The sequence below is a fragment of the Nyctereutes procyonoides genome, unplaced genomic scaffold (genome assembly GCF_905146905.1).
Source record: "Nyctereutes procyonoides isolate TBG_1078 unplaced genomic scaffold, NYPRO_anot_genome, whole genome shotgun sequence".
In the NCBI taxonomy this organism is placed as follows: domain Eukaryota; kingdom Metazoa; phylum Chordata; class Mammalia; order Carnivora; family Canidae; genus Nyctereutes; species Nyctereutes procyonoides.
This window is the reverse complement of record NW_026575126.1, coordinates 68,673,860-68,696,318: the sequence shown is the minus strand read 5'-3', so window position 1 is coordinate 68,696,318 and position 22,459 is coordinate 68,673,860. Positions and strand designations below refer to the sequence as shown.

The following is a 22,459-nucleotide window of genomic DNA, read 5'->3' as shown; positions in this document are numbered from 1 at the left end:
CGCTGGCTTCTCCAGGGCACCTCACCAACTCTCAATTCACATAGAAGGCCCTCTCTCGCCCCACCACTACAAGCTCAGAGACCTATTTTCTTGGCATGGCAGGTAAGGGTCCACTTTCTGGCTTTGAAAACGTTCAGGAAGATGCAGATGTTTCTAGAAATGGTTCGATTTTAGAGTCCTATTAACCTCTCTCTCCTAATCTCCTCTCCTGACTTGGTAAGCCAACTATGAAGGTTTTCTCTCATTTCCCCTGCTCCTCAGCTCTGTAAACTGACTTTTTGTCTATACTCACATCAACTTCTTTAACTACTCATTCCAAAACTTTGCTCTTTTGGAGTATGTGTTCTGTCAAATAGATTAAAATAAAATACATTTTTTATAGGGAATATACAGAACGACGACCTGGGGTAGAGGTACAAACATGGGACACTGATGTTGTGGTCTTACAAAATATATAGAAGTTACCGAGCAGGAACAATTTTTGCCTTCTTTTTAGCATTTCCCCACATTTTCCCCTTCTTTTGTGGATCCTCTGGAGTTAAGATTGAGTTTCCTCTGCAGTGTTTCTGAAATTCATTACATGATTGGAACACACTGACGGAATTCATTTTCTGTCCAAAGCAATGAGTGGTCTACATGAAAGTTTTCCTCACATACAATATTAATAAAGTTTATTTACAGTGTGAGCTTTCTGATGCTAAGGGCTGAGATGTGATGGAAGGCTTTGCCATATTTATCGCATTCATGAGGTTCCTTTCTGGAATGAATTCTCTGATGTATGTAAGATGTCAATTGTCACACATGTCAGACATGGCGAGCTCTCTGTACATATTTAGCAGTTTCACTTTTATGTCTTTAATAGAATACTAAGTGTCTTACATATCAAAGATGCCTCACAGATGCCTCTGATTCTCAGGCTGTAGCCTTGCCTGCCAGGCCAGAGCAGAAACAAATTCCCCACAATCTGAAGAATTTTACTTCTCTTCTTGGCAGGTATATTTAAGGTATATTCCTAAAAACCCTTAAAAAACTTCCATTAGGTCAACTAGCATGCTAATGGTTAACTACAGAGTACTCAACTTAAAGGCTTCAGCTGGTCAAGAACTTCTGAATGTCCAGACACTAATGAGCTGTGGTAATAAGCCTTTCTGACCATGACCCAATTACACTCTGCACTGGGCAGCCAATAAATGGACACGACGTGAATGGTTTTAATCAACAGCCATAGCCTCTTTTCTTCAGAAAACACATTTTCAAATGGCTGCTTGAAGAAATGCGTCTGCTAAAGATCTGAAGGCAACCACTGTGACCATCCCATGGTCAACGTGGGACAAAGATGCAAGGCGCAGGTTGCAATGAACTTTCCTTTTCAAAAAACACAAATGGTGGCTGCATTATGTCAGCATGTGATTGTGGCTAAAGAAAGGTGAATGTGGAACCAACCAAAGTTCATTGCTTCTTCAGAACAGTTGGTGCGTTGATCTGTGCCTGGGCCAAGTGCCCCAGTGCTCCCAGGGCTTCCCAGGGGCAAGTCTCTGCTGACAAGCACCAGCAATTTTGTGTGAAGCCTCCATTGTGGCTTTTTGAAGAAAACATTAAAAAAGCACTTCTTCTACTTTCATTTAGTATAAAAAAGCTACTTAGGTATATATACTCTTCTCGAATATCTCTTCTGTCGTTCTTAAACAGGATGGATGGAAATATCCTGGTCACCAATGGGCCTCCTTTAAGTTTCTGCAGGCCAACACTGATGGAACGGCTTAGAAGCTCCAGGAGAGTTGTAGTTGGTCCCAGTTAGAAAGAGAAGCCAGAGAATCACTGCTGCACAGAATTTGTTTGGTCTGGAACTGAAGCCACAGCTGCCCCAATCTCACAGTAAAGCCATACTGTCTTGTGGGCTTGAGCTGTCAGTCAGCAAACAACTGATGAAGGATAGTTTTAGTTGTTTCTTGATGGAAAAACTCATGTGGGGTTCTCCCATTAGGGGGAGAGTCTTCGGGTCTCTTTCTAAGTTTCTGCAGGGTTGTCCACCATCATTTGCATGCTCTCATCAACAAAGACCTCTCTACCTAAGTCCCTAAGGACTGCCTATGTTGCCCATGATAGCTGGGTCTCCCATGTGTGTATCTGAAAACCATCTGTCACTAGCTTCTAGGCTGTCGATTGCTTCGATGGAAAAGATCAGTTTCATAGCCTCCCCTCAGTCTTCAGGGGATGAGAAACAGAAAAAATTGTGCAGTTCAACCATGATACAGCCACATCTCAGCTTGTTGGTGAACTTCTCAGAGCAACAAACATGTTGGGTAACTGCCAGCTAATGGTATCAAATGCCTTTACCAAGTTTCTGGAAAGTGTGGGGGAAAAATGCCCTTTACACCTTTCCTTTTTTTGAAATGCAACAAAAATCACATCTTCTGTGCTGTACTTTTAGTTACAAATGATTCAGAAAGTGCCTAAATGATCATGTTGTCCTTCAGCTAACTGAAGAGAATTCTGGCGAAGATCTTTTGCCCCAGAAAGAGGTCAAGACACGGCCTTAGTAAATATTCCTATTTTTCTTAAGATAATGACGAGAGAGTTGTTTCTGACATTCCATGGTATTTACTCACAAATCTGTGTCTAGGAAGAGTCTATGCAGGCAGCAAGCCAGTGCCTTTCTTTTATAGTCAGGATAAAAAGAGCATCAGACCTGGAGCTGTTAGCATGACTTGGACTCCAAAGGTCCTCTTCAAAAGCTGGGCCAGGCTACTTACTTCTGGTACTCATGATTCACACAGGGTTTTATCATAAGCGTGTAAGTACTGTCAGAAGTCAGGTATAACAAGTGCCTCTTAGGTGTTCAGCACTGTCTCCAGTGCTATCTGGGATAAAATAGATCCCTTGACAATTGAAGCATCTCTTTGGGGAGGGAGAGGCCATGATGAAAACTTTCAAACGCGAAACAATGGAGGATTAAAAGACAAGTCTACAATCAGTCAAGTGCTAAAACTTGTGGAGAAATTCATTTCAGAGTGCGAATAGTGCTTTTGGGATTTCGAGTAGGGAGAGAAGGGCTTTGAATCATTGTTGCCATTTCAGTAGAATTTATCTCAGCAATGAGGATAGAACCATCTACATTTGTTGCGTCCTTTGGAACTGTAGACTGGTGCACATACCCTCTTTCAGGAAGAGCTAGAAATCTTTGGTTTGATACCCATCAGCACAGTCCTAGATTTCTATAGCTTTGGCAGGCTACCAGTGATCATATATATAACTTATCATATATATAACTAGTTTGAGCAGCAAGTCCCAATGCAGTTTAACTGTTCCTTGTTTTTGAGAAATAAGGTATAACAAGTTGTTGGCCAAGTAGGGCTTGTTTGTGGCAAGCAGCTTTAAACCCCAGTATCACTTTTGCAGAGCCAATCTTAATCTTTCAATCCTATATTGTGGTTGCTGAGTCTGAGAGGGCCTCAATAGGTATCCTGATTACTGAAAAGCTTGACATTTGACGTTATGTGTGCTTTTATCTTGCATGGACATATCGTGTGGATTCTCCATGTGACTAGCTTTTCCCTGCAGGGGCCGTGTGGAAGGATTACATGCCCACAGACAATGCAAAGGCAGAACACTGCTGATGGAACTACAAGGATCCTGAAGTGTGATTTTTTTCCTTTGAATCTGTTAAGGCCCTCTTTTTTTTCCCCTCCGTGGGCACACATATCTCTGAAGTAATTTTGGAAACAAAAGGGGGAAATGGCTTGCTGACAAATTCTTGCTCTACACACAGCTTTTCAGGAATGCACCAAATGCATCAAGGGAGGCAGGGCTGTACTCAGAGGCTCGTTCTCTGGTATGGATCCTGTGATGCAGAGTGAGGGTCGAGCTCCGGGTGAAGGCCTTACCACACTTAGTGCACTTATAGGGCTTTTCTCGGGTGTGAATTCTCCGATGCAAAATAAGGTATGAGTTTCGGTTGAAAGCTTTTCCGCATTCACTACATTCATAGGGTTTCTCCCCTGTGTGGATCCTCTGATGTTTTGTCAGGTCTGAGCTCTGGCTGAAGGCCTTCCCACACTCATTACATTCATATGGTTTCTCTCCAGAGTGGATCCGCTGATGGAGAATGAGATTTGAACTGTGACTGAAGGCTTTGCCACACTCATTACATTCGTGAGGTTTCTCTCCTGTGTGGATTCTCTGATGCAGGACCAGGTTGGAGTTAAGACTGAAGGCTTTCCCACACTCGCTACATTCATAGGGCTTTTCTCCAGTGTGGATGATTTTATGGCGAATAAGGCTTGAGCTCCTTGTGAAGCATTTACCACATTCATCACATCTATGGGACTTTGCTCCCGTCGGAGCTTCTTCAGGGGTGTTAAAGTTTGAACTCAGGCTGAAGCTTCTTCCCAAACCTTTGCCCTTCTCCCTTGGGCCTCTCTCTCCTGTGGCGGGCTTTTTTTCCTTGGTTGTAGCTGGCCCCGAATCTCTTTTTTCTCTTCCAGTTTTTTCCTCAGGGTTTCTCTGCTGCCTCTCTACTGTTCTGCCCTGCTGCTCACGTTTTTCTCCAAAATCTTTTTGGAGTCTTCCTGTCATCTCCCCACGTGGCGCTGAGTCTTCTGCGATTTCAGCCTTTGAGGTTGACTCCTCATTCTCATTCCTGTTTTCACAACCTGACACAATAGAAAATAAAAATGGCACCATTTTCTTTTGAATATGTGGGTTAATCAAGTGACACTGTTTTCCTGGAAGCTTCTACATGCCTGCAAACTGACCTCACAGGATTAATTGGGATAAAATCAGAGGACAGGGGGAAAGAATGGGGACAAGAGGGAGTTGAGCTGGGGAAGGAGAGGGTGGGCCGAGTAGAGGACAGCTCCACTGGGGGGGTGAGGGGGAGGACAGAGCAGAGGAAGCAGAACCGGTTAGGGAAGGAAGAGATGAGGGATGAAGAATGAAGGAACGTTAAGGGGGTCACAATTCACAGTTCTACAATTGGTCACCCAATAATTAATATGGAGGAATAGACATTTTCAAAAAATCCATGTTCCATTTCTAATATTAAGCATGAGTTTGAATGAAGAGAATGGACAGGTCTTGCCTAGAAACAGTAAGGGTACCAGCCCACAAAGGAAGGCAAGTAAACAGTTAATAAAGGAAGAGTGAATACTCCAATTCTGTGAGATTTTTAACAAGTCCATGGTTAACGGACAACACAAGAGCTCTGGACTTGGCAGGTAGACAGATCTTCAGATACATGAGATTTTCTCCTCCAGTAAGAGCAGCCCGGAGCTGACAGTGCTCAAGTATCCGGGGTGAGGGCAAAGAAGTTGGTTGGGGCGTTAGTAAACATAACTAAAACCTTCAGTGACAGACCACTGAGAATACCCGAGAACAGAAAAGACACTGAAAAAAATCCTGGACATGTTCCACAAAGGAGATGATGTTAAAAAAAAAAAAAATTATGAATGCAAAGCTGATCCTCTCATTTGGCAACCAGCACATGAAAACACTGGAATATATCTTTATTACAATCTGCTAGAGTCTGTGCATCTTTATTTTTAAGTAGAGAGTGAAAATTGTTCCATGAACATGCACTATTTTATAGATGTTTACATTCATCTGGGAAAAAACCCAAGATGTTGCAACCCTATTATTTATTTGGCCTTACGCACCCTCCTTTCCAAGGGGGTCTGCGCTATCCCAGAGGCCCCTGAATGCAACCACAGAAAGAAAAGTATCTAAGCCCTGGCTTTAGTGATGAAATCGCATAAATACCGACCCTTCCTAAGGAAGAGGAAATTGGTCCACTTCTTTTGAATTCCAATCCAAAGTCCTTGGTAATTGGGATAGTTCCCAGACTGTATCTGATTTTTGTTTGCTTTTTTTTTAAAATATTTATTTATTTATTTATTTATTTATTTATTTATTTATTTATTTATTTATGGTATAGAGAGAGAGAGAGAGAGAGAGAGAGAGAGAGAGAGGCAGAGGAGGAGGGAGAAGCAGGCTCCATGCCGGGAGCCCAACGTGGGACTCGATCCTGGGACTCCAGGATTGTGCCCTGGGCCAAAGGCAGGTGCCAAACCGCGGAGCAAGCCAGGGATCCCCTGATTTTTGTTTGCTTTTTGAAGTTATCCTGGGGTAGGTAATACTTAGCTCATAAACACAGATCAGTTACTTGGCTTAATTTTCAGACCGTGGTCCAAAGAGCAAATACCAAGAAACAATCACCCGGTTAGGTCTATGGTTCAAAATAAAAGCTGAAGCTTCTTCAGGAATATTCTTTCTTCAGTTCCCTTCACCCACCTACCTTCTGCCCTCCCCAGGCAGAAGTCTCACTGTGGACTTCCCATGACACAACTATGTGAGAACTGCTTTGCAGGACTGTCTTCCAGGGATTGAGGGAAGAGGACAAATGGGAATGTTTGTCAATTGTGTCACCTTGTCTGAACTGGCTGATGCCTCTTAGAGCTTGTTTTTGTTCTTAACTGCACTGCTACTCTATGGAAGCAGACCTCTCCATAGAAGAGCACCACTGTAGTCGGAAACAGGGAATCCTAATTGTAAGGGAGGCACAAGCCATGAATTACACAAAGTTATTGTGGAGCAGCACTCCCAGGATGGAAGATGGAGTAAAGCCCATGGAAGGATGCCTGGTAAGTCCAGGAATGCAGTCCTGGGTTAGGATCAGATTGATGATTAGGTCTCACCTGGACCTTTATAATAAGAAAAACAGATTCCATCCCCTTGACAGAGGCACCTACATTACAGCCCACAGGGGCTGGAGAAGAATCTTAAGTATCAAAGTGGTTCAAGAGGTGAGAACTCAGAACATGAGAGGACTTCTGATTTCAAATAGCAAAAACTACATAAAGTTAAAAAATCCATTTGGAATCAGGGAATCACAGTATCAGGTGCTGGGGGTTAAATGAACACAAATGGGCTCCTTCCTCTACCTGGCCTGAAGAGAGGGGGCTCAGTAATCTTTCAATCCTTGTCAACTCTCAACTGAACACATCAGAGATCCCACAACAAAAAAAAAAAAAAAAAAAAAAAAAAAAAAAAAAAAAAAAAAAAAAAAAAAAAAAAAAAAACCCACCACAAAACAATCTTAGACGATGATCCTGCATCAGTCTTACCCTGGGAAAACACGTTCCCATAATTCTCCTGCCTGTTGTCCCTATTGAGATTCTTCCGAGCCAGGTTCTGACATCCCCATTCCTCCAGGATGAGGGACACGGCCATGTCCTCGATCTTCACCATTGCCTGAAATAATATGAGATCCCCACACTCAGTTCCCCCAAAGCTTAGGAACAATCCCATCACCCAAACCTGGAGTCAGGGATAGAGTTGGATGCTGGGAAAGAATAGGTGACCATGCCAGGCTCTGGCGGATGCGGAGGGTGGGAGTGGGGCTACTCTGTGGGTAGGGGCATCAAAACTGCGTCCTGGGTGGAGAGAGCTAAAAGAGCTCCAGGAAGAGAGGCAGCCACAAGGGTCTCAGGAGGGCAGAGGGGCCCACAGCTCACCTGGGAATCTGCCGTGAATAGTGCAGATGCCATCGCTTGGTCTCTGGGACTCCCCTCGTGATGAGGGGCAGGAACGTGTGTGGCAGGGAGAGCTGAGGGAGGAGAAAGGAGCTATGAGTAAAATCAGCTCTGCTCTGGACCCCCCGTCCAAGAAGGACCCCAGGGCACTCTCTTTCCTGCACCTGTGTGTTTGATGTTCAGTGTTTAACTATAGAATAGGTAACTACAGAGAATCTAACGAAGGAAAAGTAATGATCTCTGCTTTCCCGAGACGTTTAGGCAGGAGTCACAAGGAGTCATAAAAAAGGTCCTTGGGATCCCTGGGTGGCGCAGCGGTTTAGCGCCTGCCTTTGGCCCAGGGCGCGATCCTGGAGACCCAGGATCGAATCCCACGTCGGGCTTCCGGTGCATGGAGCCTGCTTCTCCCTCTGCCTGTGTCTCTGCCTCTCTCTCTCTCTCTGTGACTATCATAAATAAATAAATAAAAAAAAATTTAAAAAAAAAAAAAAAAGTCCTTAAAAATCACCTGGTTCAATCCCTTTAAAGAGGGGGAAACCAAATCCCAAGAGAGTAAATGACTTGCCTAATAGCACACAGCTAAGAATGGCAGAGCCAACCCGGCTTCTTATTCTCAGCTATGGAAGTAGGTAACTTTCAGTCCATGATTCAAGTTTGGCTCACAATTTAATTTTCTCCAGTTCAAGGAATAGTACCAGAGCATCAAAATCTCATTTAGTTGTGGAAAACACAAACGTTAACAACATTTAGGAGTAATATCTTGTAACGCAAGGTATAAAGGGGGTCTTTTCTGGCCATTTTTTATCCTTCCCGTTTTCTCCCTCACTCAGCCAGTTTTTTTGAGAAGATGTATACGAGGTTCAAATATCACCAAGACATTTACTAGTACACAGAAGTGTGGGTTGACACCTGATCTAATACAAGACCTCTATCACACGATCACACAAACTGCAATATGTAAGAACAACTATACAAGTTTTTAAACCACAAAATTAAAATCTTCCCTTGCCAAGTAATATTAGATTTGGAAATGTTGCTAGATAAACAGATGATGTTGCCCTAGCTGCAAAGAATAAGAGAAATGAATTTGAAACTGAATTACTAAACCATGTGTAACTATTTCAGACCATACAGTTATAAGCTAAAGCAAAATGTACAAAAAGATCAAGTATCCAGCATTTTAAACTTCCAAGAACTAGGAAAGACTCTGGAAAAGGAGTAGTGCCAAGAGGGATCTGAGAATAAAAGCATACAGCTGAATTCCAAGGAGAACTATTTACAAGTATCAACTGTTTGTGACAGGGTCTCTAAAACTGCTACTCTGGCAAAGGGAAACTCTAATCTGGCACTTAAAACTAAAAATATCCTCTTCAATTTTCTGATTTCCCCCTTGTGGAGGGAGGGTGGAGAGACCTCACAAGCCCTGCATAGGAGATGATTGGGACTGGATGGACAGTAGTGGATGCACTGATTTGCAGATTCCTTCAGAATGCATGGAAGAGAATGTTTTCTGAAGCTCTAATATTCCTGGCCTTAAATGTCATCACAAATTAACACATTGGTTAAGAAACGTGCCTTTATCAACTCTTCTTCAACAATTAGACTTTTAATATGTTGTTTTTAATGATATTCTATGTACCTACTTTGATTTTTAAATTGGATTAAAGATATTGTTAATATTTACCTCAAAGGAAAAAAAAATTAAACGGACTTTTATGTAGATGACCCTGAAATGATTTTCCCCCTCATGTTTCTCAAATAAAAAAAAAATATTTTTCCATCCTTTTCCCACTGTTTGAAATTTCTGAAAACTAGAAAAAAAGGTTATATAATACTTTTATACATTTTAAATAAAATAAATTTTTAAAATGATCCTTTTTTTAAGGCAATTTATGACATTAACCAGAGTGTTTCAAAACCCAGGCTGGAAATATATAACTTCTTCCTAGTACTTTCCTGTTAAAAAAAAAAAAAAAAATCTGCTGCACATCCAAAATGCTAACAATTCCAAGAATAATGTAATGTCCTCCCAAATTAATTTCATTTACCTTCTCAGTAACATCAACTCCTGAGGTTGGCCTATAAGTTAGATTTTCCACAATATTTAATTAATAATGACAGTAGTGTGTAATGATAAAAAAGAAGCATGCTTTTTTTTTCTTTCTTTTTTTTAATTACAGACCCTCAGCAACACAGAGAGTGCACTCCCATCTCAAATAGTTTGCTTTTCCCCACATGAAACTTTGCTTCTTACCGCGTGACTGTAAGAGACGAGGTTTCCGAGATGAATGCTTGAAATGGGCCTGGGTGGCCTCATGATGAAGGTCAAAGCTCGAGGACTCCTGCACTGGATCCAGAGGCACCATCCCCCTTGCGAGCATCTCAGGTCCATGAACTTGACCTGGGACCTGAGGACAAATAGAGTGGGCTCGCAGGTAAATCATTTTTTCAATTGGACTTTAAAAATTTTTTTTAAATTTTTATTTATTTATGATAGTCACACAGAGAGAGAGAGAGGCGCAGAGACATAGGCAGAGGGAGAAGCAGGCTCCATGCACTGGGAGCCCGATGTGGGATTCGATCCCGGGTCTCCAGGATCGCGCCCTGGGCCAAAGGCAGGCGCCAAACCGCTGTGCCACCCAGGGATCCCTCAATTGGACTTTAAACAAACAAAAATATGGTAAGTAGACCAGTGGATGTAGGGGAAGGAGGCCAGAACGCCTTTTTTTTTTTTTTTAATTTATTTATTTATGATAGTCAGAGAGAGAGAGAGAGAGAGAGAGAGAGAGAGAGAGAGAGAGAGGCAGAGACACAGGCAGAGGGAGAAGCAGGCTCCATGCACCGGGAGCCCGATATGGGATTCGATCCCGGGTCTCCAGGATCGCGCCCTGGGCCAAAGGCAGGCGCCAAACCGCTGCGCCACCCAGGGATCCCCAGAACGCCTTTTAGTAGAGCAGAAAGAGTAACCAGTATAAATACTACTGGTGCCAGCTCTAAATTGTAACTTGCTGTTTGCTCCAGGCTTAAAGCCCATGTGATGCTTACATACAATAGATTTCACACTTTTTCTTACCTGCTGTCCTGATAAATCAAGCTCCAAATCTTCTAGAAGGGTCACAGCCTCCTCCCCACTATCGGGACGGTATTCCTGCAGCCAGACTTGGAGCTCCTTGGGCAGGATGGAAAGGAACTGCTCCAGTACCAGCAGCTCCAGGATCTGCTCCTTGGTGTTGATCTCTGGTCGTAGCCACTGGTGACAGAGTTCTTTCAGTCTACTCAGAGCCTCTCGAGGCCCAAAAGTGTTCTGGTAACAGAAGTGCCTGAAACGCTGGCGGAAAATCTCTGGGTCAGGAGGAGGCGTCTCCTGTAGGCTGGAATCCTGCCCCCACATATGGTCTTCCTCATCTTCCTCCTCTACCTTCACGATCACAATCCCGTCCTTCTCCGGGGCAGCCTGGGGGGACAGGCCTGTGGCTTCCCTCGACTCCGCAGTCATCATTCAGGCTTAGGCGGTGGGCTTGATCCAAACAGGGTCTGTGCTCTCCTTCCTGTCCTAGGAGATGTTTGTGGATATGTTTCGGTACTGTTCCTGATGCAGGAAACAAGATTATTAGAGTTTTTATGAAAAGTGACCTGTGTTACCCCTTCACATAAGGCTGCAAAGGTTGAACACAACCTTCGAATGGCAAAAGAAAAAGCCTCCAGGGGTGTACTGTTTTCACTGTCACTTTTCATATTAGGTTTGCATGGGGATCCCTGGGTGGCTCAGCAGTTTAGCCCCTGCCTTTGGCCCAGGGCGTGATTCTGCAGTCTCGGGATCAAGTCTGGCATTGGACTCCCTGCATGGAGCCTGCTTCTCCCTCTGCCTGTCTCTGCCATTCTCTCTCTCTCTCTATCATGAATAAATAAATAAAATCTAAAGAAAAAAAAAAGAATTGGGTTTGTCTTTAAAAAAAAAAAAAGAAAGAAAGAAGGTTTGCAGAGGTGTGCCTGGCTACTTTGATCAGTAGAGCAAGTGACACTCTCGATCTTGGGGTTGTGAGTTTGAGTCCCATATTGGGTGTAGATTGCTTAAAAGTAAAATCTTATGGGGTGTCTCAGTTAAGCATCTGATTTAGGCTCAGGTCATGATCTCAGGGTCTTGGGATCTAGCCCTGAGTGGGGCTCCCAGCTCAGCAGGGAGTCTGCTTGCCCTTTTCTCTCTGCCCCTCACCCTGCTTGTGCTGTCTCTGTCTCTCAAATAAACACATAAAATCATTAAAAAAAAAAAAAGTTTGCGGAGAAAAATCTCCAATAAGCCAATTCTATCCTCAGGGTGTCTGCTTGAATCTGAATACCTAATCTCCAGGAGGACAGCAGGTTAGGAGGTTAGGACACCATGCTTTTATAGCACTCAGCCCAGTGAAAGCACAGTGTTATTTAGCAGGGTGCCAGGCACCAGGCTTCAGGCAGTACATGTATTATTTTATTGCCTTCCACAATAGCCCTAGCAAGGAGGCACAACCGCTAGTACCATTTTACAGATGGCATGTTGCAAAATGACATCACACCCTCCCCTTGTTAAGTGCTGAACTGTCACATGTCACAGGGTACATCCCAAGGGAAAAGTGGAGGCCTCCCTCCCTCACACAGAGAGCTGCCAAAGTACCCTCATTTCACTTGCTCACTTTTAGGTATTGTGATATTTCTCGGTTTATCTGAGACCAGTTATGTGGAATAATGGATTATTTTATCTAGCTTGAATGAATCTTGCCTTCATAAAAGAGACAAGTATAGGAGCCAGGCATGAAGGAGGTCAATTGTAAGACTTCCAGGTCTAAAATAAATAAGCCATAAGAATATAATGCACAACGTGGTGACTAGCGTTAAGAATACTGTATTGCACATTTGAAAGTTGCTAAGCCATCTTAAAAATTCTCATCGCAAGAAAAAGAAAATTTGTTAACTGGTGATAGATTTTTTTTTTTTTTTTAAGATTTATTTATTCGAGACACACAGAGAGAGGCAGAGACACAGGCTAACGGAGAAGCAGGCTCCCTGCGGAGAACTTGATGCAAGACTCGATCCCAGGACCCTGGGATCACCATCTGAGCCAAGGCAGACATTTAACCACTGAGCCACCCAGGTGCCCCTGTGGTGACAGACATTAACTAGATTTACTGTGGTGATCATTTTGTCCAAATAGCGAATCACTATGTTGTATACCTGAAACTAACATATTGTTACGTCAATTCTAGCTCAAAAGAAAAGAAAAAGACAAGCAGCTTAGACCCTGGCAGAGAAACTACAATTTGAAGAAATACTAATGGTGCAAATACACATGCAAAAACAAATGGCATAGATAAAGTTCTATCTAAAGCAAGGTCTTACTCACCCAGATTAGTAGGTAAAAACCAATGTCAATCTAAATCAAACAAGAGGTCAACCAAGAAGTGACAAAATAGCTGTTTTTTAAAAAAATAGTGCAGAAAAATTATTATGAGAACAGTTGTATGCTGGGAAACAGTCTCCACTGTTATATAATTTTAACTGTTAAAAACTGATATTAAGTATCCTGGAAAAATTTTATCATCTACATGTTAAAAAAAACTTGTAAGTATTTTCTACTGCTTAATATCTTCCAAATGAAGTTTTATGGGTCTTGTAAGTCTGTTTTTTAAAAACACAAAATACCTTTTGATTAGCTTTTTTAAAACTAATAGGCTCTATTAGTAGGCTCTATGCCCAACATGGGGCTTGAACTCACAACCCATAAAATCATGCTCTACTGACTGAGCCAGCCAAGCATCTCACCTTTTGGTTAGTTTTTAAAAACAGGTGATTTAAGGGTATAGAAACAGATGATTTAAGGGTATAGAAAATTTAAGGGTATAGAAAAACTAGTGTACTAGCTGAATTTCAATAACAAAAATTTAACATGCAAGATAGGAACAATCATGAGTTACTAAGCAGAGCTGACAATGTGTTTCTTCTACCTGAACTGACAAATCTTTGTGAGGGATCTTTTTCAATTCAAAGGCATCAAATTCAAGTTTCAGAGACAGAGCATCCAGCTACTGTACCATCCAAAGCCAGGAATTTTATTTATTTTTTTATAAGATTTTATTTATTTGGGAATGAGAGCACACACGCACATGAGCTGGAGAGGCAGAGGGAGAAGGGAGAAGCAGACTCCTGGTGACTGAGCAGGAAGCCAGCTGCAGGCTTGATCCCAGGACCCTGAGATCATGACCTGAGCCAAAACAAAGGCAGATGCTTAACCAAAGGAAACACTTAAGCACCCCTAAAGCCAGGAATTTTTAAACTAACAAAAAGCATTTTTAATTACATGGTTCTCATTAAAAGAGTGTTAGTAATTCTGGTGGAAAAGGGATCACATACATTTAAAGCACAAAAATTATTTTTCAAAAGCATAATTTAATGTATTTTTTGTTTTATTATACAAAACCCTTGGGAAAAAAAAAAAAAAAAACCCTTGGGTAGTGGGTGGCTCAGTGGTTTAGCACCGCCGTCGGCCCAGGGTGTGATCCTTGGAGACCCAGGGATCGAATCCCACATCAGGCTCCCTGCATGGAGCCTGCTTCTCCCTCTGTCTGTCTCTCTCTCTCTCTCTCTCTCTCTCTCTTTCTGTGTCTTTCATGAATAAATAAATAAAATCTTAAAAAAAATACCCTGGGGTAATAGTACACATACACAATTTTTATAAATAATTTTTACAGATGGGAATATGTATCCAAAAAAAAGGCTTGGGAGGGACACCTGGGTGGCTCAGCGGCTGAGTGCCTGCCTTCGGCCCAGGGCATTATCCTGGAGTCCCGGGATGGAGTCTCACGTCGGGCTCCCTGCATGGAGCCTGCTTCTCTCTCTGCCTGTGTCTCTGCCTCTCTCTCTCTCTCATGAATAAATAAATAAAATCTTAAAAAAAAAAAAAGGCTTGGGAGATGACTGTTTTGGTTTTAATGGAATCCTTTACAAATTTGCATGTCATCCTTGTGCAGGGCTCATGCTAATCTTTTCTGTATCAGTGATTTTAGTGTATGTGCTGCCGAAGCGAGCACTGGAGACGACTGTTTTAATGGCGAAGACTATGATTTTAAACTGAGATTTATCACCGGATTAGTTTTTCTAGCTTACTTTCTTTGTCCTTAAAAAATCCAATGCAAACCCATTCTCCAGCCTTTCCTGTTGATTTCCTACAGACCCATTTTGAAGCCACCTTCCTTGCTGCAGTAAATATATCTGTTTTTCAACTTCAGAGCAGCTTTAGTGAAGTCCTTACAGCTCCAATTATTCAATTTCCTAAACACCTCTCTAGATCTACAATGTGCAAAGCGTCCTCCTAGACTAAGGGGAATACAAAGATGAGAAGCCTGATTCCTATTTTTTCACAAATAATTATAGTACAAAGCAGAATGTGCCAACCGTTCTAAGAAGCTTTCAGCATCAGAGCTAGAGGAGCTAGAGAAGTAACTGATGTGTCTACAAGGCGGCTTCTAGCAAAAGGCACCCCTGGAGCTGGGGTATCAGAGTAGCCAAGACTTCCAAAGGAAAGCTTCCTCCAGAAGAGGAAGTGAGGTGGCAGTCTGAGAAATCACTCCTTTGGCTAGCTTCTTCCCAACTGGAGGCTAAATAATTCCTATGAGCCTTAAGTTTTTTAAATTGCATTTTTTTTAAGATTTTATTTATTTGAAAGAGAAAGAGAGAGAGGACAAAGAGCATGCCCAAGCAGGGGAGAGGGTGAAGCAGGCTCCCCGCTGAGCAGGGAGTCCAATGCAGGGCTCAATCACAGAATTCCGGGATCAAGACCTGAGCCTGAGCCACCAACTGAGCCACCCAGGTGCCCCCTTTAATTGCATTCTGAAAAGTCAAAAGAAAGATCACCTTTTCCTGCTGCGCCTCCCACAATTACTTTCCACCACCCTTAATTCAGGCTCCAGATCTCCCACCTAAACTTGTGATAGGGTCCTGCAGTTTCTCCAGCTGCCATCTCTCCCCAGTCCAATTAGAGCAACAAACTGAGGTCAGTGCAGTATTGCCCAAGAATGCTTCTGGCCATTCCTTCCTTCCCCTCAATTAGCATCAGTGAATCCTTGGTATCTGCCAGTTGAGTGCCTACTCTACTTTTCCAATCTTATCTCCCACTACGTTTCTTAGTAATGATCCCCCATATTTCAGTCTATGTGGCCATTCATGTTCCCTACACAGGATGTAACTGTCCATCTTCAAGCCTTTGCTGTGAACAATTTCCCACCATATCTACTTTGTTGATCAAATTTTTACTTACTCTTCAGGATGTAAAAGGTCTCCTCATATTCCAAGTTAACTAAGAGATCTTTCTCTTTTGAACATCCTCAATCTTTCTTTGTTCCTGTTTATGCTACATATATTCTCCTTACATTATCCTTATTTGGCTTGCAGTTCCTATCACCTTCCAACTAAATTCTAAGCTCCTCAAAGACAGTCTTCTTTGAACTTATCAACTAGAGAGCCTGGCAGCTTAATTCCATTAAACTCAGAAGAAATAAGAACTACTCAAAATATCACCACTCTCCCTGCCACTTATTTCCTTTTAGTGGTAATTAGCGATCAGATATTCTACAAATACCTCAATCACTAAAGTCCCAAGTCTCACCTTCCTAGATTCCTCTCTCCTTATATGGATTCAGTCTCCAAGCACCAGGGAGAATCAAATTTGGCTTTCTCTCTTCACTCCCCTTCCCGCTACTTCATGTCCTATGTTACTCTCAGATTATTTTTACAAAAACTCTGTGGCTTTCCTGGCACCACCCTGTAGTACCTGGTTCCAGTTTCCCCTCAAACTTCACTGTCCATCATTGATTTGTTCCACTCTCCTGTGAGTCTTTTCTATCCACAAAATGAGTATCTCCTAAATATGCCTTGGACCCTGATCACCATCCCTTTTTCACCTCACAGTCTATGTCTGGGATCTCCTCTCCTAGTCTTCTCTGCCTTCCCCCTCCCCTTTTTTTGAGATTTTATTTATTTATTCATGAGAGACACACACAGAGAGAGAGGCAGAGACACAGGCAGAGGGAGAAGTAGGCTCCATGCAAGGAGCCTGATGCAGGACTCAATCCCGGGTCTCCAGGATCACGCCCTGGGCTGAAGGCGGGGCTAAACCACTGAGCCACCCGGGCTGCCCTTCTCTGCCCTTTCAAATCCTACTTATCCTTCAGAGCTTAGCTAAAATGCCTCTCACCCCTCATCGCTGTTCAAGAACATTCACTCAGATGCACAGAAAGCACCATCTAAGTCTTTCATGTAACAATCTTAGCAGGTAGTAGCTACAATTCTCATCTCCCTTTACAATGACAAAATTAAGGTTCACTGACCTTAAAATAACACACCCAAGGTCACATGGCAATTAAATGCTAGAGCCAGGATTTGAAATTCAGTCTGTGGGTCCCCTCAATTCAAGCCATAGCCATCATACTGAGCTCATTCTGTCCCACACATGGATTAAGGAAGAGCTTCTGTGGACATAAAGATTCTTTTTAAGAGGAGGGCCTAGGAAAGTGCCTGTGAAGGATGACCACCCGAGAATGGGCCTTATCTGCCATCCGCTATTTTCACCAGAGAGCTGTGTGGCTAAGGACACACAGCAGGAGATCCAGGTAGGAATCATCTCAAATCTAACCAGGGGGGACCATCCAACAGTCCATTAACTGAGCAGGACTGGTGCAGAAACTAGCTTAGCATCAGAAATCTCTATTTTTATGAAAATTTTATCATGTCTCGGCTATACTAAGGAGAATACAGGAAGGAAAGGAATTTTGATCTGTATCCTGCATAGGCAAGAGTTTTAGAGTGGGATACTTTTGGGGGCACCTTGCTGGCTTAGTCGGGGGAGCATGCAACTCTTGATATCGCAGTTGTGAGAGTTCAAGCCCCACAATAGGTGCAGAGCTTGCTTGCAAAAAAAAGAGTGGGATACTTCTTAGGTCAGTAGGACTCCATACGAAGAGACTGAGGAGGAAGTGATATCCAAAAGGACAGAGATGAGAGCACAGGCACATCCTCTCTTCCCCCATCTCTCAACATTTCTGCTCCTACTTTGGTAAAGAGAAAAGTCACAACAGCAATGGAAGGGCTGGGTTTTATTTTAGGTTTCTCAGATGATCTCAGCAAACAATCTTTTCTCCTCTCTCAAGTTCTGGCCCAAATGCTCTCTACCAATCATCTGCCATGGAAGTTCTTACAATATTTCTTTCTCTGTGATTTAGTTTTTCATGCCTTCTTCCTCAACTGGACTGCTAAGGGTATGCTTTGTTTCTTTTTTCTTAAAGTGAGCGCTATGCCCAAAGTGGGGCTCAAACCCACCACCCTGAGATCAAGAGTCCCCCACTCCACCAACTGAGCCAGCCAGGCACCCCAGGGTATGCTCCTTTGCACCTCTTAGACCACTTAGTATGATTCCTTGCAAATATTAGTTGTTAAGAAATACTTGATTAAATTTACAGTGTTATCCCCCCCCCCCACTTATACAGCACTCAATACTGCCCTCAAATTAGCTCCAGGGGCTACCTGGGGTATCTCAATAAGCTGTACCACCACTTTCCGGTCGATAATTTTAGGCAGGTCAATCTCTCTCTCTGCATTTGTGCAATGGGGAGAAAAAACATTTTCCTCACAAAGTTATTGTGAGAATTACATGAGTTAACATATATAAGACAATTAAAACAGTGTCTGGCATTTAGTAGGCACTAGAGAGGTGCTTTAATTTTTTTCAAAAAACGGTAAGAGAACTGTGCTCTACAATTTTCAGCCTGCTTAAAAGACTAAGCAACAGGAGAATTCCTGTAATCCTGAAAGCAGCATAGGTTGGAATACCTACATTCTCATCTCTCACAAATAAGTTACACATCCCCAAGTGAGTCATTCAACCTCTCTGGCCCTTATCTGTCACATGGGGGAGGGAAGTAAAAAACTACCTCTGGGGTCCTTTCTGGGCTGAAAAACATTCTGACACCCTATCCGATTTAGATAAGATTACCCCCAGCAACTGGTTCTCAGCGAGGATAAATACCAACGATTTTCTTACAAAAAGGGCTTGTAGTTACCAGCTCAATTTATTCCAAAGGCTATTTTCCAAACAGGCCAGTATCTTTTCCAGGGCATAGTCTTGAAAGTTTATTTTATTATTTATCTTTTAATTTTTATGTATTTATTCGAGAGAGAGAGAGAGAGAGAGAGAGAGAGAGAGAGAGAGAGAGGCAGGCACAGGCAGAGTGAGAAGCAGGCTCCATGCAGGGAGCCCGACGTCCGGGATCCAGTCCCGGGTCTCCAGGATCATGCCCTGGGCCAAAGGAGGCGCTAAACCGCTGAGCCACTGAGGCTGCCCTAGTCTTGAAAGTTTAAACAAACCGCACCCCCTTCCTGATTTTTTAACAGAGCTTTAATTTTTTTTTAAAGATTTTATTTATTCATTTGAAAAGAGAATGTGAGAGAGCACAAGCAGGGGGAGCAGCAGAGGGAGAGGGAGAAGCAGGTTCCCTACTGAGCAGGGAGCCCAACACAGGGGCTCGATCCCAGGACCCCAGGATCATGACCAGAGCCCAAGGCAGATGCTTAACCAACTAAGCCACCCAGGTGCCCCCCAGTTTTTTTTAAATACGAAAAAGCTTCCTTTGAAAGACAGCTAGCTACCCAAAGAATACCCAAAACTACTTCAAAATGAAAAGGTAAAGTTTAACATACCACTCATCTGTACTTAGGTGTAATATAAAGATAGAAAAAAAAAATTAAACGTTCAGATCAAGTAGAGAATCAGCAAAAGACTATCTGTATTACGTAGCCAGCTTCCCTGTTTGTACTTTCACACTGGTGAAAACTGCCTGATCTTGCACAGTAACTCAGAGACAATACAAACTTGGAGATACATTCTGGGGCAAATTATCATTATGGTTCCCTATGTAAGGTAAGCTATTTCTCCACAGTTGGCCAGCATATATACTAACAGTACTTCGTTTATCTGGTTACAATGAATTCCTCACAATTCGATTCAACAAGTATTTACTAACCACCTCCAATCCGCCTAGCACTGGCCTGTACAATAAATGCTTTCTTTGGTCCCAGGCCATGTAACAGCACTCTCTATAATGAAAGTATCTTATTGTGTATTGGAGGCCCTGCAGGAAAGGGAGGGGAGGGGCCCTCCCTAGTGTCAGGCTAAACTGTAGCTGGATTTCTTAATTACCTTGACTAAATCAAATCATTTCAAAGCTGGAAGGGCCTTTTGAGAAAATCGAGTTCATTTTATTTAAAGATGACAAAACTGAGAGCTGGAGAAGAGTCCTGTATCATCCAAGGTCACTCAGTCTCCTAATGGCCTGGTGCAATTTCCAAAAACTCCCTTCACTCTTCGTCCACTCTAAGACAAGCAGAGTAACGACCCAGAACTGGGGGTGGGGGAAAATCCACCTAATCTTCCGGAAAGATCATTTTTAAAGTCTTCAAAATATTCCGCAAGGCGTAAAGACACAGTGGGATGTCTAAAACCTCTACTAGATCCGAATCACGTCTTTATCCACTCTAAGCTTCAAATACTCTTTGATCACCGCTTGGGGTTGGGGGTGGGGGTGGGGCGAGAAGCAGGTGATTTGGAAACACGTAAGCGGCACCTCGAAACGTGTCCACTACTCGGCCTTCCGCATTTTTCACCTCGAGGTCCTGAAGGACCCCGGAAAGAAAAAAAAAGAAAATCTCACTGGAATCAAAGCAAATGGCGACGAAAGGAGGGCAGTAAAATCAGACAGGGGTCGGCTCGCTCACGAACCCGGTTCTCAGAAACGTCAAACGACGATGACGACACTGCAGGCGAGGGCTCCGGAAGGGGCCCGCAGACGGCTTGTCCCCAGGGCTCCGTGCACCCCCGGCCACCAGATCCTTGCCCCCTCCCCGCCTGGATCCGGGGGCGGGTTGGGACGTCTCCCAGGGGACGGCGCTTCCAACCGCCGGGCCTGCGGACGGACAGGGGCTTGGGGCTCTCTCCACACTCCGCCCGGACCGCCAGGAGGGGACCCCGGGGCCGCAGCTGCAGAGCCCACCCTCACGCACACACCCTGCGGCCCCGCCCGCCCTCCCCAGAGGACGGCCCCAGGTCTCACCGTGAGCCCCGAGAGCGGCCTGGGGGCGCTGGGCGAGAAAGGGGAGCTGACTCTGGGGCTCAGGCCGGCCGAAGGGCGCTGCACACGAACCTAGGCCCTCCCGACGCCTCGACACAGACACAACGAGTCACAAAGGCCGGAAGTGTGTCAGCACCTCGCCTTCCGGGACTACGCTGCGCTTCCGGGTCCCCTCTAGGAGCGCTGGAGGATTTTGCATCTCGGTGCCGGGATAGCTGGACCTGGCTCGTGTTCTGGATGCTCAAGCTTCCAGCCTCCAGGTTACCGCTCTGGGCTTTTGCGCGGGGAGTTAATGCGGGGGACGGGCGGGAGGCGGGGTTCAAGCGTCCCAGACACAAACAGGCTGCCCGGCTCACACACCAGTCCATAGGATAATTCGATTTCTCCTGTCCTTTCCATCCAGTAATTATAGTGACTATCAAGCAATAATGATTCTTAGTAATTGCATGTCTGTGGCAGAGCAACTGAAACAAGGGTGTGTAAACAGGAAGATCAAAATGAAGCCAGAGGTGGCTGGTTTCACAAAACTGCCCTGGTAGCTTCTCTCTGGTCCTAGAGGTGTCGGCCAATTGAGTGCGCGGTGTTTCCGAATCTTTGGCCTGGGGACAAAGGACGGATTTCCACAACCAAAGTCGTTATAGGAGTCCAGTTTTGCCCGAGTGGCGTCTGCTATTATAACAGTTTGAACGTTTTCAGAGTAATTACAGACACTTTTGCCCTCAGGGTGCTTTCACAACCTACAACAATTCTGGCTTTCACTTTTACCTGGGAAAGTCAACCTTGCTCCACTTTCTTTGCAAGGGAGGGTGACCTGGCTTTAATGGTTGTAACTTTGCTCTATGTTCCAAGTCAAGTTCATGGGAGAGAGACTGAACTTAGTAGTGGTTGCATGACTCCTATTACTTAAAACAACAACAACAAAAACCTTGAAAACTAAAAAGCAATTACAATATCATTAAATGAAAATTGCAAAGTGGAGAAAAATAATCACTTGTAATCCCTCCACCCTAACCAAGTCTGTGATGGCTTTCACTTATCCCTTTCCTCTCCACTTTCATATATATGCCATATCTTGTTTATTTATTATTTTAAACATAGTTCAAAACTAGTTGTATTGGATAGGTGGCTGGTATGCCCGAAATACCTGCCACATTTATGTTGTGTGACCAGAGTTGAATGGATTGGGTTTGGGCATGTGATGCAAGCACAGCTTACATATATCCTGACCTGCGTAACTACGGAGGTGGCCTGGCTTGAGAACTCTAATGGAACAGTAAGGAACTAAACCTTTGGATTCTCTTTCTTGGGGAGTTTCAATGGGAGAGACACATTTAAACAGTCCAAAAGCAGGGCAAGTGGCGCTGGCTGGCTCAGGCTGTAGAGCACTCAACTCTTGATCTCAGGGTCATGAGTTCAAGCCCCACATTGGGTGTGGAGATTACTAAAAACAAAAAATAAATAATCTTTTAAAAATGCTGTGAGTGTAGCACACCTTAAACAAGAAGGCGGGGGGGGGGGAATCCCTGGGTGGCGCAGTGGTTTGGCGCCTGCCTTTGGCCCAGGGTGCGATCCTGGAGACCAGGGATCGAATCCCACGTCGGGCTCCCAGTGCATGGAGCCTGCTTCTCCCTCTGCTTCTCCCTCTGCTTCTCTCTCTCTCTCTCTCTCTGTGACTATCATAAATAAATAAAAATTAAAAAAAAAAGAAGGCAGGGCAAGCAGAAATCAGTAAGTGGAAGCCATTAGGTAATAGAAGTATGAAAGTCACGAGTAAACAGAGGCTAG

General features: G+C 43.8%; 1 protein-coding gene and 1 non-coding gene across 2 annotated transcripts in view; both read right to left on the bottom strand.

Moving 5' to 3' along the window:
• ZNF3 (zinc finger protein 3) overlaps nt 1–20,857 on the bottom strand; it is a 68,646-nt gene extending 47,789 nt beyond the window's left edge. The window contains exons 1-6 of the mRNA XM_055339935.1: nt 20,657–20,857; nt 10,603–11,118; nt 9,784–9,937; nt 7,512–7,603; nt 7,122–7,248; nt 3,834–4,652 (exon numbers count right to left, since the gene is read on the bottom strand). Of these exons, the coding sequence (XP_055195910.1) occupies nt 3,834–4,652; nt 7,122–7,248; nt 7,512–7,603; nt 9,784–9,937; nt 10,603–11,028 (1,618 nt within the window). The 5' untranslated portion in view covers nt 11,029–11,118; nt 20,657–20,857. The remainder of the gene's footprint in view (nt 1–3,833; nt 4,653–7,121; nt 7,249–7,511; nt 7,604–9,783; nt 9,938–10,602; nt 11,119–20,656) is intronic.
• Nucleotides 14,483–14,587, bottom strand: LOC129520331 (U6 spliceosomal RNA). The gene has a single exon (XR_008666567.1). It is a non-coding gene; the product is annotated as a U6 spliceosomal RNA (small nuclear RNA).
• Nucleotides 20,858–22,459: the final 1,602 nt, after the last annotated feature.